We start from the raw sequence: 13,656 nt of genomic DNA, 5'->3' as shown, positions 1-13,656 counted from the left end.
CTATGAACTTCCCCCTCTCCTAATAAAATTATCTTGTTCTATCCCTAGCTAGTTTCAAATTAAACATTATATATTGAATATATAACCTAATTTTAAAATTGAGAAATACTGAAATGACTATTTACCTCTTAATTTTTACTCCACTTAAAAGTGGGTGATAGAGATGGATAACACATACAATAGAACTCTATTGGAATAACCTAAAAATCTTTTTCTTTTTCTGGTTTTCAAAAAAAGAAATCTTTTTATTTTTCTGCGATTCGAAGTAAAATAAAAAATATTCAATTTAGTTATCAATACTTTTTGATTGCGTGCAGTGTTTGGCATATTTTGTACCATCAAACAATCAAATTAAACAACCTTAGTAATCAGATGAGATGCAGTAGCCTGGCAGGAAGCGATGAGTACAAGAACCATAAGATCAAACAACAACAACATATATAACTACTAACTCGATCAGTACAATGCAATATAATTAAGCTAAGATCAAAATCCTAGCAGATCGAATTGAAGTAGTAAAAGAGAATAAATCCAAAGCTTATTAGCTTAATTATTTGGCATGAGAAATGAGAAATGAGAAAGAAAGAAATAGTTGGAATACATATGAAATGATATATTAGCTAGCTTAGGGGCATTTTGGTTTGCCCTTGGAGTTCTTCAAGTCTCTGTAGCAAGGGCACTGGTGCTTGTTGCCGTAAGTCCCAGAAGGCACACACTTGCATTTGGCACAGCACAGTTCGCAGTACTTTATGCACCTATCCTTCACCCCAGCCTTCGCGCATCGACCGCTGCACTTCCCAGAACAATAACCTACAATACCAATTAAAACATCCATACATATATATATATATATATTATATGCATTACAGTACAGATCTATTCTTCCATCTACAACTAAACAAAACAGGATGCTAGCTTAGCTTGTTGGGCTGAACTGGGTGGCTAAGAGATTGTTGAGCATAGACCAGAAAGGCTAAATCTAACGTCTTACCTTTCAAAAATAAAAAAATAAAGTTATAATATAACTTCTTTAATTACTAGCGGCACTATAACTTTTGGCATAATAATAGTAGCGCTTGAATTGGTTCTAACAAATAATATCAGTGTCAGGTCACCGGTACCTGAGGGTGCCACGGCGGAATCAAAGGCGGAGGAGGTGATGAGAAGAAGAGGCAGCAGCACTAGGAAAAAGCTGCAGGCAAGTAAGCTCCTCCTTCTCATCATCATCATCTATCTTTCTTTTCCGATGATCCAAGAATATTGTGTAATGTATGTGTATTATATTGCCTGAATATTATTATATGCTAGGTTGGGTGGGTGCAGCAGTGTGGCGTGGGAGGGCAGCTATTTATAGATCAGATTGAGTAGTGTAGACGACGACACCTCTCGCTCAGCTCCGACCCAAACCCCTCTCTTAATTTTTATTTTCTAAAACATAAAAGTGTTTTCTATTGATAATTAACGACAGTGTGAAGTCAAGTAATTAATGGAGATGATACAATCCATATATAAATATATTGCAATGGGGGTAGCTAGCTAGGTAGACAACAGCTGTAATATGCATGTACCTCCCTCGATCAGTTACTATGTAACGACGTCCCTCCCTTCCCCACATACATTACTCCTGTCCTCTCATTAATCATCTCCATCTCTACAGAGGATGATAATTTCAATCCGTCCCGCATGTATCAATTCGAATTTATCTAGTATGGATCGAGTTTTTTTTTAAAGTGATAGTGAGTGATGAGTTGGGTGTGGACCTTAAAAAAGTAAATTTATCTAAAAATTTATATAATTCCGTGTATTTTTTTACTAATTTTTATATTTAAACTACTAAGTTGATTTTTAAAAATTAGTTATTATATTTAAATATTTCTATTATTTTATGTTTTAGTATCACTAATAAAATTTATTATTTTATTATGGGTAAGTAATTTAAATATTATTTTTAAAAAAATAATAAGATGATAAATGGTAGGTACCCCCGTAGACCGTAGTGGGCACCCGCACCCAGTGGGGTGGGGTGATTTTGAAAAAGTCCACCTCGGGGTGGGTTCGTGGAGAAAATATAAGATGGGTCGGGTGATGGATGTAGCCCTCCCCGACCCATTGCCATCCCTATCTCAACCGGCAAGTTTTGTTGTGGACCATGGTAAATATAGTATTGTAGTATATAAAGTAGGTATCATTATGATTACACTTTAGCTTCATTTGACAATATAACTCTATTTTTCAGTTTTCATTTTTCACACTCACTAATTTCATTATAGCAATCCCAAAGTATTAAGTTAATTTTACTAAAAATAATTAATATATTTACACTATAATATAATAGTTATAATATTTTTTTTTCATTTTTATTTTTTCATAAAAAATATTTTATTTTTGTAATAAATTTATTAAAATTTTATTTAAAAAATTAATAAAAATTACTAAAGATAGTTTGCATATAAATTTCTTATATATTTTATTGCACATCACTTGTGAAATAAAGAATAGTCTTTAAGTGCCTCGAACTATCGGACTAGCCCGTTTGGGCCACTGGATTTAGTGGTTTCAAGTTTATCAGGTTAAAATTTCTTGGACCTAACCCTAAAAATTTTCAAGTTTATCGAGCTAGCCCATTGATTTTGAGCTACATTGTGGTGTTAGCATCACGATCAATTCCTTATCCTATATATAATAAAGCTATATGGTCTTGTGAAAATTAAATGGTGATAATCAACATTTAATTTTCACAAGACCATAATAATATTGTTAATTATAATAACAATAACAATAATAATAATAATTGTAATAATTTTTTTATATCCAGAATGGAATAATAATAATGATAATAATTTCCACTGACAGTTTCTAATATATATATATATATATATATATATATATATATATATATATATATATATATATATACTAGTTTTTTACGCGCATTGCGCGATTGGAATAATGCTCAATATATATTTTTTTAAATAAGTACTTTAAAGTATATGAAGGCAAGATTATATTGGAATTGTTCATGCATAGATAATTGAATGTTAAATTTGCATATTTAAATAGGCAATTTTAAATTTACAAATGCAAGATAATATAGTCAAGATTGATTATAATTGTCAATAAAATAATTGTATAGGTATGGTTGAAACCAAATACGGGACATAAGAAGAGCAAATAAAAAGTAGGGCATAAAATATTAAATATATACTAATATTGAAAAGCTAACTGCTGATTGTCAAACAAGGACATTACGAGATAGTTTCTCACTTTAATTTGTTGTGTGATTTGAATAATCATTTTGTCCATAAATCCCCCAAGTAGTTAATATGATTGACTTAATTATATTTTTTAATTTTTTATTTTTTTAAAACAATTGTTGTTATTATTATTATTATTATTATTATTATTATTATTATTATTATTATTATTATTATTATTATTATTATAATATGTATACCCTTAGACCATTTTACATGTTAATCTAAACAGCTAATTTTTTCAAATATCTTTTTTACCAACCGTTGATATAATTCGCTGGTCAAACTCGCTAATATAATCCGCTAACGCTAACCGCTAACTGCTGATTGTCAAACAAGGACGTTGCGAGTTAGTTCTCACTTCAATTGTTGTGTGATTTGAATACTCTCTTTGTCAACAAATTCTAAGTAGTTAATATGATTGACTTTATTAATTATATTTTTTAAATTTTTTCATAGTATTAATAAAATACTTGGTAAATAAATATATAGCATTATTTTGTATTATAACTTTGATATTTAATTTAAAAATAGTGCACAAAAAAAAAAAGATAATAGACAATGTAGTAATCAATTGATGAATTTGAATGTAAAGAATTTTTACATTGGAGAAATATAAAGAAAATATAACTAATAAAATTATTTCTCTTAATTAAATTATTGATAATGAATATTTTTTTTAATAAAGACATTGTAGGGACAATGTAGCGAATATAATCAATTGATGAATTTGAATGGAAAGAATTTTTATATTGGAGAAAAATAAATACAATATAACTAATGAAATTATTTCTTTTATTTAATTTAATGATAATGAATAATTTTTTTTTTTGAATAAAGACATTGTAGACACATAATTCTAAATTAAAGAAATGCATATGTATTATTTTTTGTTGTAGCTACTACATTATTATTTAATTTAATAAGAGTAAAATAGAGTACTAATTATGCCAACTTTGATTGAAATGAGGTTCAAACCTAAGACCTTTCTTATTAAAATCAATGAGTAAGTTAACGATGAACTAAAAGAAATTAACGGAAAAGATAATATTTAATAGAAAAGTTAACGGATAATCATATTCATTAAGGATAAATTAGGAAATATTAAGAAAAAATTAAAATGTGATCAATCTGAACCATTCATTTGATTAAAAAATTTGACCGCCATTTTTTCTACTCATTATAGGACTAACTCTCTTGGACTCTTATTAGTATAGTAGATAGTAGATAGATAGTAGATAGTAGATTATAGTCATTATTATTATTATTATTATTATTATTATTATTATTATTATTATTATTATTATTATTATTATTATTATTATTATTATTATTAAATATATGTATACCCTTAGACCATTTTACATGTTAATCTAAACAACTAATTTTTTTAAATATCTTTTTACCAACTGTTGATATAATTCGCTGGTCAAATTCGCTAATATAATCCGCTAACAGCTATTGTCAAACAAGGACGTTGCGATGTAATTCTCACTTCAATTTGTTGTGTGATTTGAATACTCTCTTTGTCAACAAATTCTAAGTAGTTAATATGATTGGCTTTATTAATTATATTTTTTTTAATTTTTTCATAGTATTAATAAAATACTTGGTAAATAAATATATTGCATTATTTTGTATTATAACTTTGATATTTAATTTAAAAATAGTGCACAAAAAAAAGATAATAGACAATGTAGTAATCAATTGATGAATTTGAATGTAAAGAATTTTTACATTTGAGAAATATAAAGACAATATAACTAATAAAATTATTTCTCTTAATTAAATTATTGATAATGAATATTTTTTTTAATAAAGACATTGTAGGGACAATGTAGCGAATATAATCAATTGATGAATTTGAATGCAAAGAATTTTTATATTGGAGAAAAATAAATACAATATAACTAATGAAATTATTTCTTTTATTTAATATATTGATAATGAATAATTTTTTTTGAATAAAGACATTGTAGACACATAATTCTAAATTAAAGAAATGCATATGTATTATTTTTTGATGTAGCTACTATATTATTATTTAATTTAATAAGAGTAAAATAGGGTACTAATTATGCCAACTTTGATTGAGATGAGGTTCAAACTTAAGACCTTTCTTATTAAAATCAATGAGTAAGTTAACGGTGAACTAACAGAAATTAACGGAAAAGATAATATTTAATAGAAAAGTTAACGGATAATCATATTCATTAAGGATAAATTATGAAATCTTAAGGAAAAATTAAAATCTGATCAATCTGAACCATTCATTTGATTAAAAAATTTGACCGCCATTTTTTCTACGCATTATAGGACTAACTCTCTTGGGCTCTTATTAGTATAGTAGATAGTAGATAGTAGATTATAGTCATCATTATCATTATTATTATTATTATTATTATTATTATTATTATTATTATTATTATTATTATTATTATTATTATTAAATATATGTATACTCTTAGATCATTTTACATGTTAATCTAAACAACTAATTTTTTCAAATATCTTTTTACCAACCGTTTGATATAATTCGCTGGTCAAATTCGCTAATATAATCCGCTAACAGCTATTGTCAAACAAGGACGTTGCGATGTAATTCTCACTTCAATTTGTTGTGTGATTTGAATACTCTCTTTGTCAACAAATTCTAAGTAGTTAATATGATTGGCTTTATTAATTATATTTTTTAAATTTTTTCATAGTATTAATAAAATACTTGGTAAATAAATATATTGCATTATTTTGTATTATAACTTTGATATTTAATTTAAAAACAGTGCACAAAAAAAAGATAATAGACAATGTAGTAATCAATTGATGAATTTGAATGTAAAGAATTTTTACATTTGAGAAATATAAAGACAATATAACTAATAAAATTATTTCTCTTAATTAAATTATTGATAATGAATATTTTTTTTAATAAAGACATTGTAGGGACAATGTAGCGAATATAATCAATTGATGAATTTGAATGCAAATAATTTTTTATATTGGAGAAAAATAAATACAATATAACTAATGAAATTATTTCTTTTATTTAATTTATTGATAATGGATAATTTTTTTTTTTGAATAAAGACATTGTAGACACATAATTCTAAATTAAAGAAATGCATATGTATTATTTTTTGTTGTAGCTACTACATTATTATTTTTAATTTAATAAGAGTAAAATAGAGTACTAATTATGCCAACTTTGATTGAGATGAGGTTCGAACCTAAGACCTTTCTTATTGAAATCAATGAGTAAGTTAACGGTGAACTAATAGAAATTAACGGAAAAAATAAGGGAAAATGGCACTTTTTACCCCTGAGTTATATACTCATAGCACTTTTTCCCCCTCAATTATTTAGGTAAGCACATTAGCCCCCTCAGTTATTCTAAAAGTGGTGATTTTTCCCCCTGATATATTTAATTGACATTTATACCCTTAAAGTAAATATTTTATTTATTTTACTTCTCCAACAAATTATTGCGTATACGTAGGGATGACCACGGTTCGGTTTGAATTGAACCGGATACTATAGCAATCGAATTAATAGTTTTCGGTTATAATTCAGATCTAGAATCCAATATTTAAATGTCAATTTATTAAAATTATGTATCAAAAAAATTGAATCTTGAACCGTGAACCGGCGGTTCTGGATCCGATTCACGATTTTGAACCGTCTTTATTTTAAAATTTTATTTTTTATTTTAAAATAGTATAAATTCAACAATATATGTATTTTATTTTTTCAGTTCGGAACATGAACCGTCCGTTCTGGTTCACGATTTTAATAAACTCTAAATATCGGATTTCGATTCTAAATTGTAATTGGAATATTTCGATTTGGTTGCTATAGTGTTTGTTTGGTTTGAACCAAATTATGGTCATAATTTGTTGGAGAAAAAAAATAAATTAAATATTTAGTTGAAGGGTAAATATGTCCATTTAACATTTCAGGAGGGAAAACAACCACTTCAATAATTTAGGGGGTAAAAATGCTATAGGTATATAACTCAGGGGGAAAAAGTGCCATTTTCCCAAAAGATAATATTTAACGGAAAAGTTAACGGATAATCATATTCATTAAGGATAAATTAGGAAATCTTAAGGAAAAGTTAAAATCTGATCAATCTGAACCATTCATTTGATTAAAAAATTTGACCGCCATTTTTTCTACCCATTATAGGCCTAACTCTCTTGGGCTCTTATTAGTGTATATATATATATATATATATATATATATATATATATATATATATATATATATATATATATATATATATATAATCGCACGCAGGTGCGAATGCTTCGCCCAGGCGCGAAATAGGAATGAATTCTATCCGTTCACGTGTCCAAATCTAATGGATGAGAAACACTGATTTTTAAAAAAAAGTATGGTGGCATTTTTGTAAATAATTGAACATCGATGTGCAAGTAAAATGTATTACAAGTGCATGTAAAATGTATTATAGGTGCAAGTAAAAATTTACACTGAGCATCAATATTAAGTGCACCGATAGTTATAAGTAGTTGCACCTATAGTTCTAAGTAGTTGCACAAATAGTTATAAATAGTTGCACCTAGGTGCATGAATGTTTGCGGGTGGTTTTCATGGGTATTACTACCCGCTGAACTCAGATCAATGAATGTTAACAAGGCAAAATTGCATGCACTTATAGGTGAAAGTAGGTGCACCTATTGTTATAAGTAGTTGCACCTATAATTATAAATAGTTGCACCTATAGTTATAAGCACACCCAGGTGCATGAATGTTTGCGGGAAGTGAATGCTAACAAGGCAAAATTACATGCACTTAAGGTGAAAGTAGGTGTACTTGTAAGTGATTTTACTTGCACTTCGATGTTCAATTATTTACAAAAATGCCATCACGTTTTTTTTTAAGTTATGGATCATGAATATCAAATACATTTTAATATATTAAAAATTCATTATTTTTATATTGAAAGTACCTTACATACATATATAATGTACTCTTAGTATATTTAAAATATACTTTTTATTGCATGCAACCCCAAAGTTCATAAGTTTGAAATTAATATATGGCATAGCTAGGCGACCTAATATTTAAGATTGTTGATGTGCATATTAAGGACTACGGAGACAAAGATGCGTTATTCGTGGATTCATCGGATACTATCCAACAACACTTTCCAACTTAATTGACGTGAAGTTGGCTTAGTAACATTAAGATTATATTCTCAAATTATTAGTTCTCATCTTTTATTGATTACACACTTAATTCGATAGTATTTGGAAGAAAAAATCAATATTCGAACTAAGATTGTGATTTTGGTCTTTAAAGGTCAATTGTATGTTGCTACATCTAAAGTTAGAAATCTCAAAGGTCTAAAAATTTTGATCCGTGGTGACTCTAAAATTGTAATTCAATTACTATTGTAGTTTACTAAATTCTTAAAAATTTGTAATATTAAATACTATGTACTAAATTTTTAATATAGTTTAAGATTTGTAGTAATCACCCACTTTAAATATTATTTTAATTGTAAATATATTTATGTTCATAATTTTATCATAGGAATTCACACATAATAATTATTAAATAACAAAAATTTTATATATGAATAAACCTCATATAAGGTATATTTTTATAACATATTTTCCGTGCATTACACGGGACAAATACTAGTTTGAACAAATTTCAAGTTGAATTTCATTCACCTTAATACACATTGAGTAGAATTTGATAAAAGAATAAAGTGTTCCGTTAACAACTAAAGATTAACATATCGCAGATAAACATATAAATTATAGGAGAGACAAGAAAATGGATAAAAGTGGTGAAAATAGTAATCATAGACTGAATTGAAGCATCAATACAAAATGGTGCCTCCCATCAAAAAAATCCTAGCTAGTAAAGCTAGCTTAGGGCCAGCCAATTCATATTTTTAGTCCCAAAATGTAAACCACATCAACTAATCTAAATCACCAAACACAGGAGACCCCACCCAACGCCAACGCTTCCAACAATCTTCTTCATCGATCTCACCCTCTCTGATCCACTCTGTAACAACAATCCACAAAACCATCAATCAAAAATTATATCAGAATACATCCCACTATTCTATACTATACTATATTATATATATATATATATATATATATATATAATTGAATTATAATACAAACTCCAGAATTCTATTTTTGACATTTTTTTAAAAACATATAAGATGAAGATAACTAATGTTTAATTGTCACATCAATGTATAAAAATGGAAGGAATAAGGTTCAAATTGGCCACTGAACGTAACCTGAAAATGCAATTAGGCCACTGAACAAAAAAAAAGTGTAATTAGGCCACTGAACACTTCAAAAATGTGCAATTTCACCTGATAGCAGGTTACTCTCAATTTTAGCAGGTTATCAGCTTACGTGACAGCTGAGTTGGCATTTTTAATAAATTTTAATAATAAATTTTTATTTAAAAAATTTTTAAAAAAATAAAAATGACTTTATTTTATTTTTTATTTAATTTTCTTTCAATTTTTTATAAAATTTATTATTAAAATTAATTATTAAAAATTATTAAAAATGTCAACTCAGCTGCCACGTAAGCAGGTAACCTGCTAAAATTGATGGTAACCTGCTATCCGGTGAAATTGCATACGTTTGGAGAGTTCAGTGGCTTAATTGTACGTTTTTGGAGTGTTCAGTGGCCTAATTGCACTTTTTGTTCGTTCAGTGGCCTAATTGCATTTTCAGATTATGTTCAGTGGCCAATTTGAACCTTATTCCAAAATGGAATAAAAATAGAGAGTATATTTTCTTTTGGTGAATAAAAATAGAGAGTATATAACAAGCAAGAATTGAAATGTGTATGCATATAGCCATATAGATATAGACAGTAACCTATAAAACTAACATGGACTGGCCTACGCCTAACCTAGGAAGCGTAATCCCCGAGTTTTGAAAAGCGAGGCCACACAGACACAGTAGACGAGAAGGCGTTTATCTTAGCAAACGCACTCACAGGTGTACTACTATACGCCTAAAACAGACAAGACATCTTAACTAGAACCGTAGAACTAATGGTATTGAGACGACAATGGCAAATACGAGATAATGGACGACATTGAATGTTTAGAATTTAGGAAGCAAATACATACCTGATCTGTCGCTGAAGGGGCAGGAGAAACAGCTCCGAGGCTCGGTCCCGGAGCGCCGATTGGTGGTGAAGGAGGGCTCAGCGCCAGAGGCGATGGTGATGGAGATGCCGGCTTCTTGCTTAGAGCAGGAGCTGGAGAAGGAACCTGAGCAGGCGGCTCGGCGGCGAGAGGTGCGGGTGCAGGAGTAGCGGCCGGTGGTGGTGGAGGAGAGGTGGGAGTAGCCGGTGGAGGAGGAGGCGCGGAGGTTGGCTGCGGAGCAGCAGTAGTTGGCGGAGGAGAAGAAGCGGGCGTAGTCGGAGTTGACGGTGCCGGGGTGGTGGTTGGAGAGGCAGCCGGAGCCTGACCTCCGACACCGGCGACGATTACGCAGACAAAACCAATGAGAAGAGCGCGTTTCCGATCCATCCTCACAACTGGCCTTATCCTACGCACTCTGCAGCTTAACCTGCGCACTCTGGTACTGAGAGATGAATACTTCGTGTTTACGAGAAGAGTATAAGAGAGAATATATAATAGGGCTTTGTTTGGACATAAAAAAAAAAAAGGATTATTGAGGAAATGAGAAACGTGAACAGAAAGGTGAGGAGTGTACGTTGTTGTCTATGCGGTATGCGACTACCAAACATGCTTCTGGTAGAGTCTGATCACGGTCGGTGGATATGGCGGGCCCTACACTGCCCACGTTGGATCACAACTTCCCCCACTTCGTTACTGAATATAACAATAAAAATCCAAATTATAATTATCAGAATATCTATGACCACTCATTTGAAATGGCGATATATGCGATAATTCGCCTAATCTTTTCTTTTTTATCTTTCTTTGAAGGTTAAAAATGAATGTAGGCAATAATAACTAATTGAAATTGAAATTTTTGGTAAAATTAATTATTAAATTTTTTTTTTGAAAGTAATTATTAAATTAGTTGATATAAGTGTACAAAAAATGTAAAAGGATAAAGTGATGATATTGAATTAAATATTACTAAAGTTGAATTGTAAATAACTTAACTTGTTTCTTATATGAGCAAATTCAATAATTTAAAGGAAAAAAGTATTATATATCAATTAAATGCACTTATTATTTTAGATGTTTATTGTTAACAATGTCATCATATAAAGTATATAAAGTAATATAACTTATGTAGAATATGTGTAGTGTGGAGTTGTGTTTTTCCAAAAACATGCGTGGAGTATAAGGGATTTGCATCCACTTGTTCATAACATTTTTGAACTTACTAAAAATGATTGGAAACAATGATATAGGTAGGTATACGATTTCAAATGGTATCACTTTTCACCTACAATCGTTGCCTATGCTATTTTCTTACCTCAAACTCTCAAGTTTCTACCCATAAATGTCTTTTTACGTCTAGTCTTTCCACCCTTCCCCCTTTTCCTTTTTTGTTTTTTTGTTTTTTTTGTTTTTTGTTTTTTTTAGAGTAATTCAAGATTTTCACCGTCAAACATAGTGATTAATCTCCTCATTGAATTGTAGACACCTCTAAAGATGGAACAGGTTTGGAAATTTAAAACTATACATACAAGTTAAGGATCGATCCCTTTACGTCTAGTCTTTCAACCCCACCCCCTCCCCCCCTCCCCCACCCCCTTTATTTTTTTTTTTTTTAGTGTAACTCAATGTTTTCACCGTCAGACATAGTGACTAATTTTCTTGTTGAATTATTGACACCTTCAAAAATGAGGGCTTGAAGATTTAAAACTGCACATATCTAAAGTCAAGGATCGATCTCTTTACTTCTAGTCTTTCTTAACTTACAACAATTGAATTACAATATTAATAAACAAACGTTAAAAAGAAAAAAGGAAAACCCCACTTCCAATCCAACAAATGTTTGAATTCAATTTAATTTGTTTACTACCAATTTAAGCTCAAGCTTGAATAGTTTGAGTAACCAATTCAATTGAGCTAAATTCAAACATCTTAATACTTGACTTGAACATATGACCAGTACCTGCATGAGAAGCTCAATTGGTCATAGATGTGAAACTTTGAAAGAATGATCATGGATTGAGTCTCACCAGCGGTGGGAGCTACCTCAGGTCTGTAGTTTATTTACACCCTCCCAAATGCACTGTCGTTTGGAGTTCAACCTTTTAAAAGAATGATTCTAATTAAGTTGTTTTAAATATTGGAATGCAGATCGAATAAGCTCTAGAGCTATTAAAAAGTACAATTAGATAATCAAATTACAATAAACTCCAAACACATACACCCCTAAACTTGATGGTGTGTTTGATTCGCACATGGAAATTGCAATCGAAATGTGAATCAAATATTTGGTAATGGTAATGGGTTTTGGTGAAAGTAATTTGCATGTTTGGTAGTATGGTGGAATCGGATTGATTAATTAACAATATTGATTTTTGGTTATGTATGACTCTATAATGGGAATAAAGGTTTTAAAAGTACAAAAAAAAATAAAAAAATTAAGGCAATTGATCATAATATAATGACATCCAAAGCACTAATATGAAAAAAAAAAAATCAAAACAAAAATCTATAAGTATTAATCCAAACTTAAAAATCAGATTACCAATAAGATGGAATGATACCCATTTTTAATTAGGGAATTGAGTTTTTAATTTAATAGGTAATCAAATCCTATAGTTATTTTTTAAAAAGTTATCAACCAAGCACTAACTCTGATTTTTATTCTCATTTCTAGCTAGTTAGTGTGTAAACTCATGAATCAAACACTGGACATCCTAAATTGTTTTGACTTGTTATTACAAATAAACGTTAGGTTACTGATATTGAGGTGTCACCTTATAGGCCCTGTTTGGTAAATGGTTGTTAGCTTATAACTGTTAGCTGTTAGCTGATTGTGTTAATTAGAGGGTATAACTAGTTGATAACATTAGCTGTTGTATAAAAGTGTTTGGTAAATTAGCTGTTAGAGAAAATTTCAATTTTGGTCCACTGACTATTGGGGTTGTGTTAATTGCAACACTTGACTTTCAAAAATGTTAATTTAATACCTTGACTATGCAATTTCTATCAATTTTAGTCACGCCAGCCAAATTACCGGCCAAATCTCACCGGAAAAATTTAATAGGTCAATTTATGAGGGTATTTTAGTAATTTTACTCCTCTTTTTTCTTCTCCCATGATATTTCCAATTTCCGGCGATGACTTCTTTCTTCTCCGATATGCAAGATTGTCTTCGCCATCTATCGCAACATCCTCGCTTTCCTCTCCTCCCATTCAATTCAATCCTCTCATCTTCTTTAAATT

General features: G+C 29.5%; 1 protein-coding gene and 1 long non-coding RNA gene across 3 annotated transcripts; both read right to left on the bottom strand.

Annotated features, from left to right (window-relative positions):
- Positions 1 to 351: 351 nt before the first annotated feature.
- LOC109161600 lies at positions 352 to 1,480 on the bottom strand. Its single transcript, XR_002050938.1, has 2 exons — positions 1,122 to 1,480; positions 352 to 810 (listed from the first exon to the last, which is right to left on the bottom strand). It is a non-coding gene; the product is annotated as an uncharacterized LOC109161600 (long non-coding RNA).
- Positions 1,481 to 9,013: 7,533 nt separating this feature from the next.
- On the bottom strand, positions 9,014 to 10,941 carry LOC109161598 (classical arabinogalactan protein 9-like). Of its 2 annotated transcripts, XM_019310071.1 has the most exons (3): positions 10,399 to 10,941; positions 9,192 to 9,296; positions 9,014 to 9,142 (listed from the first exon to the last, which is right to left on the bottom strand). In XM_019310071.1, exons 1-2 carry the CDS (start codon positions 10,801 to 10,803, stop codon positions 9,213 to 9,215), a joined length of 489 nt encoding a protein of 162 aa, XP_019165616.1. In that variant the 5' UTR covers positions 10,804 to 10,941; the 3' UTR covers positions 9,014 to 9,142; positions 9,192 to 9,212. The 2 variants fall into 2 exon arrangements, with proteins under 2 accessions (XP_019165616.1, XP_019165615.1); XM_019310070.1 differs by having other exon boundaries at positions 9,061 to 9,296; positions 10,399 to 10,936.
- Positions 10,942 to 13,656: the final 2,715 nt, after the last annotated feature.

Source organism: Ipomoea nil, unplaced genomic scaffold (assembly GCF_001879475.1).
Source record: "Ipomoea nil cultivar Tokyo-kokei standard unplaced genomic scaffold, Asagao_1.1 scaffold2926, whole genome shotgun sequence".
Classification (NCBI taxonomy): Eukaryota; Viridiplantae; Streptophyta; class Magnoliopsida; order Solanales; family Convolvulaceae; genus Ipomoea; species Ipomoea nil.
Note: the sequence above shows the minus strand (reverse complement) of the source record. Positions and strands in the feature narration are given on the sequence as shown.